The sequence below is a fragment of the Tarenaya hassleriana genome, unplaced genomic scaffold (assembly GCF_000463585.1).
Source record: "Tarenaya hassleriana unplaced genomic scaffold, ASM46358v1 Cleome15, whole genome shotgun sequence".
Lineage (NCBI taxonomy): Eukaryota > Viridiplantae > Streptophyta > Magnoliopsida > Brassicales > Cleomaceae > Tarenaya > Tarenaya hassleriana.
The window spans coordinates 2,539,579-2,542,189 of NW_010964923.1; the positions used below are offsets into that span (position 1 = coordinate 2,539,579).

At 35.5% G+C, this 2,611-nt stretch overlaps 1 protein-coding gene across 1 annotated transcript in view; it reads right to left on the bottom strand.

The window, feature by feature from the left end:
- The window catches only part of LOC104808989 (nuclear pore complex protein NUP205), an 18,024-nt gene that overhangs the window by 12,494 nt on the left and 2,919 nt on the right, over positions 1–2,611 (bottom strand). The window contains exons 7-12 of the mRNA XM_010534861.1: positions 2,556–2,611; positions 1,888–1,973; positions 1,629–1,751; positions 1,303–1,530; positions 727–816; positions 53–199 (exon numbers count right to left, since the gene is read on the bottom strand). Of these exons, the coding sequence (XP_010533163.1) occupies positions 53–199; positions 727–816; positions 1,303–1,530; positions 1,629–1,751; positions 1,888–1,973; positions 2,556–2,611 (730 nt within the window). The remainder of the gene's footprint in view (positions 1–52; positions 200–726; positions 817–1,302; positions 1,531–1,628; positions 1,752–1,887; positions 1,974–2,555) is intronic.

The following is a 2,611-nucleotide window of genomic DNA, read 5'->3' on the forward strand; positions in this document are numbered from 1 at the left end:
TTTAAGAAAAAAAGGGGGGGGGGGGGAGTTCAATCCATTAACAATTCTCAACCTGATAAATTTTGCTGACAAATTCCATGAGAGAAATGAAGGGCAATGGCCTGTCAACAGCCTGTTCAGTCTGCATATTGCTGTCAAGCAATCCACGAGTTCTGTAAGAATTAAGAACACCCATAGCCAAGTCCTTTGCTTCCTTAACCTGTAAAATAAGGATAGGACAAGGCTTCTTGAGGCATAAAAAAATTAAAAACATGGATGTATCACTTAAACATTACAAGGCACCTCGGCTCATGAATAAACTTTCCAGACAGTTCTATCAAACATCAGAAGCTAGTTCATATTGTTTGTAAAACCAAAAGGTTTATGAGTTTCTACACCATTCAAATCCTGCAAGTACAAACAGCCTAAAAATTTTTTAAGCTGATATTTTCGAAAACCATGACTTATTTGTCAAGTTACATTTACTCATTCATGGATGCCCTCCCTTTTCTTTTTCTTCGTGGCGCTGTGAAGAGCAGAGATGTAATAAAAGAACCATTATTTTCCGAAACAATTATCAATCTTCAACACACGGGATGAAAACCAAAAAAAAAAATCATATGGCTACGCTCTTCACGATTAAGTTGCAATACGCAAAACTTTAATCAACAACCGAAGCTCAAAATTCACAAATACTGGCCTAGAAAGATCTTCATTTTAGAGCAGGAACAATAATATTTAACAAACCTTGTCTCTGGCGATTGGATGAGACAAAAAATAAGTGGTTAACTTGTGTAGATACGCATTGTATATGTAAACCATGTCCTCTTCATCATTCTGCATAAGGAAAAAGTATAGTTGGACCACAAAGATCATACATCAAAGTTTAGGAACATTCTTACATTTGTGAGTGGCTAGTATAGGAAAGAACAAAGAGGACATATACAGCAGAGGCAACCATTGAAGAATAAAACAACGAAATCACAAAATCTACATTAATGACATCATAAATTAAAGTAACATTGATACACTAGGAGAAGCTATCTTGTTTTCTCATATATTGATGCCATGCCCCATGCATCATAGCTCATTGCATACGGAAAACCATCCAGGCGATGACTCTCACACTAATCGTCTAACTTAGCTTGTGTTCAAGTAAAAGGCAAAAATATCAGGACGATCAAGATAAACTTCAAACTGATATTCTAAATTAGCATATTACGAAATGAGTAGGGTAACCATATAGTGGTAGCACAGATCCTTGTATGTAATTGTACATAGAGAATTTTGGATAATGAAAATAATTGCTCAACATAAAAGTACCTGGTAGGCTGCAGTTCGTAGGACATTATCCAGCAAAAATTGGAAAACATTTTTTGAGAAAACGGACTCCAGGCAGGAGCATATATTACCCAAATCAGTCGTTGAAGCACTAGAAACCGTATCCATTCCAGAAATTCCATCATGTATTAACATTAAATGCACAACCCAAGCTAGCCTTATGCCACCCACAAAGCCATCAACCATTAGGTCATTGCCAGTAGCCATCACCTGAAATATGCAATGGATATTAGCAAGCTAGAAAACTCGTCAATGGCTCAAGAGAAGGACTGGTATTGGTAGCAAAATTTGCATCAAATTCATCTTACAATATCTTGAAACTCTTTCCTAAAAGAAGCATCTTGAGATAGTGTAGATGACTTATCGGATAATGCGCTGATTGCATCTGATACGAAAGCTATGATGAGAGAAAATAGAAGACTATATGAAATCTGCACGAACGAAAGACATCAATGACTTTTTAGATAGAACATTTTTAGAATCAATAAGCAAGGAAGGACTGTCAGTCAAATCTCCAAGAAGCAGGCCTAATAAAACTTCTACATCAAGGAAAGTGTTGATGCTCACCTGATAGTTTATGGTGTCATTTTTTTCAGTTAATTCGGCAGCACAATCCTTTAATACAGAATATATATCTTTCACGTCTTTTGAACCTACAGTGATCAAACACGTAAACAGCATAAAAATCGCAAGTTCTCGAAAGCAAAATAAAGAATGTCAAAATTTCAATTCTATGGCTTATAACATCCTTTGAGTAGGATTGAAATGTTTCACTTCTTTGTATTACATGAGAGTTAAGATAAGAACACTGAAGGATATTTGTCAAGACCAACATCATCTCGTCAGTTACTAAATTAAAAAACAAACATGTAGCACAAGAATGTCTGTCAACACACTAGATATATGAAAGAGAAAAAGGGTTCAAAGATCTTATGCCATTGACAGATACATGACTGAAGGAAACCAAATACATATAGAAATGATTAGGAGACGCTATTTGATTGAACATGATTAGTATCCTGGTTTGGTTTAACATGATCATAGTTCTTAATTATTATCCTATTTCCCCTCATTGCTGGGTACCCGGTACCATACTTCTTAGTACCCTTGTTTCCTTTTTCAGTTTCAACTTTCAATAAAATGTTGTCTTTGTTTTAATCTTCCTCTAAATTCTTAAATACATTAAAATACCTAGCTATGGGAAACACCAAACCAACCAAATTGAACAAGCTTACCAGCTCTTTCGACCAAAATGGAAAACACAATGCAATGTCCGAGGATCAGTCTTTCC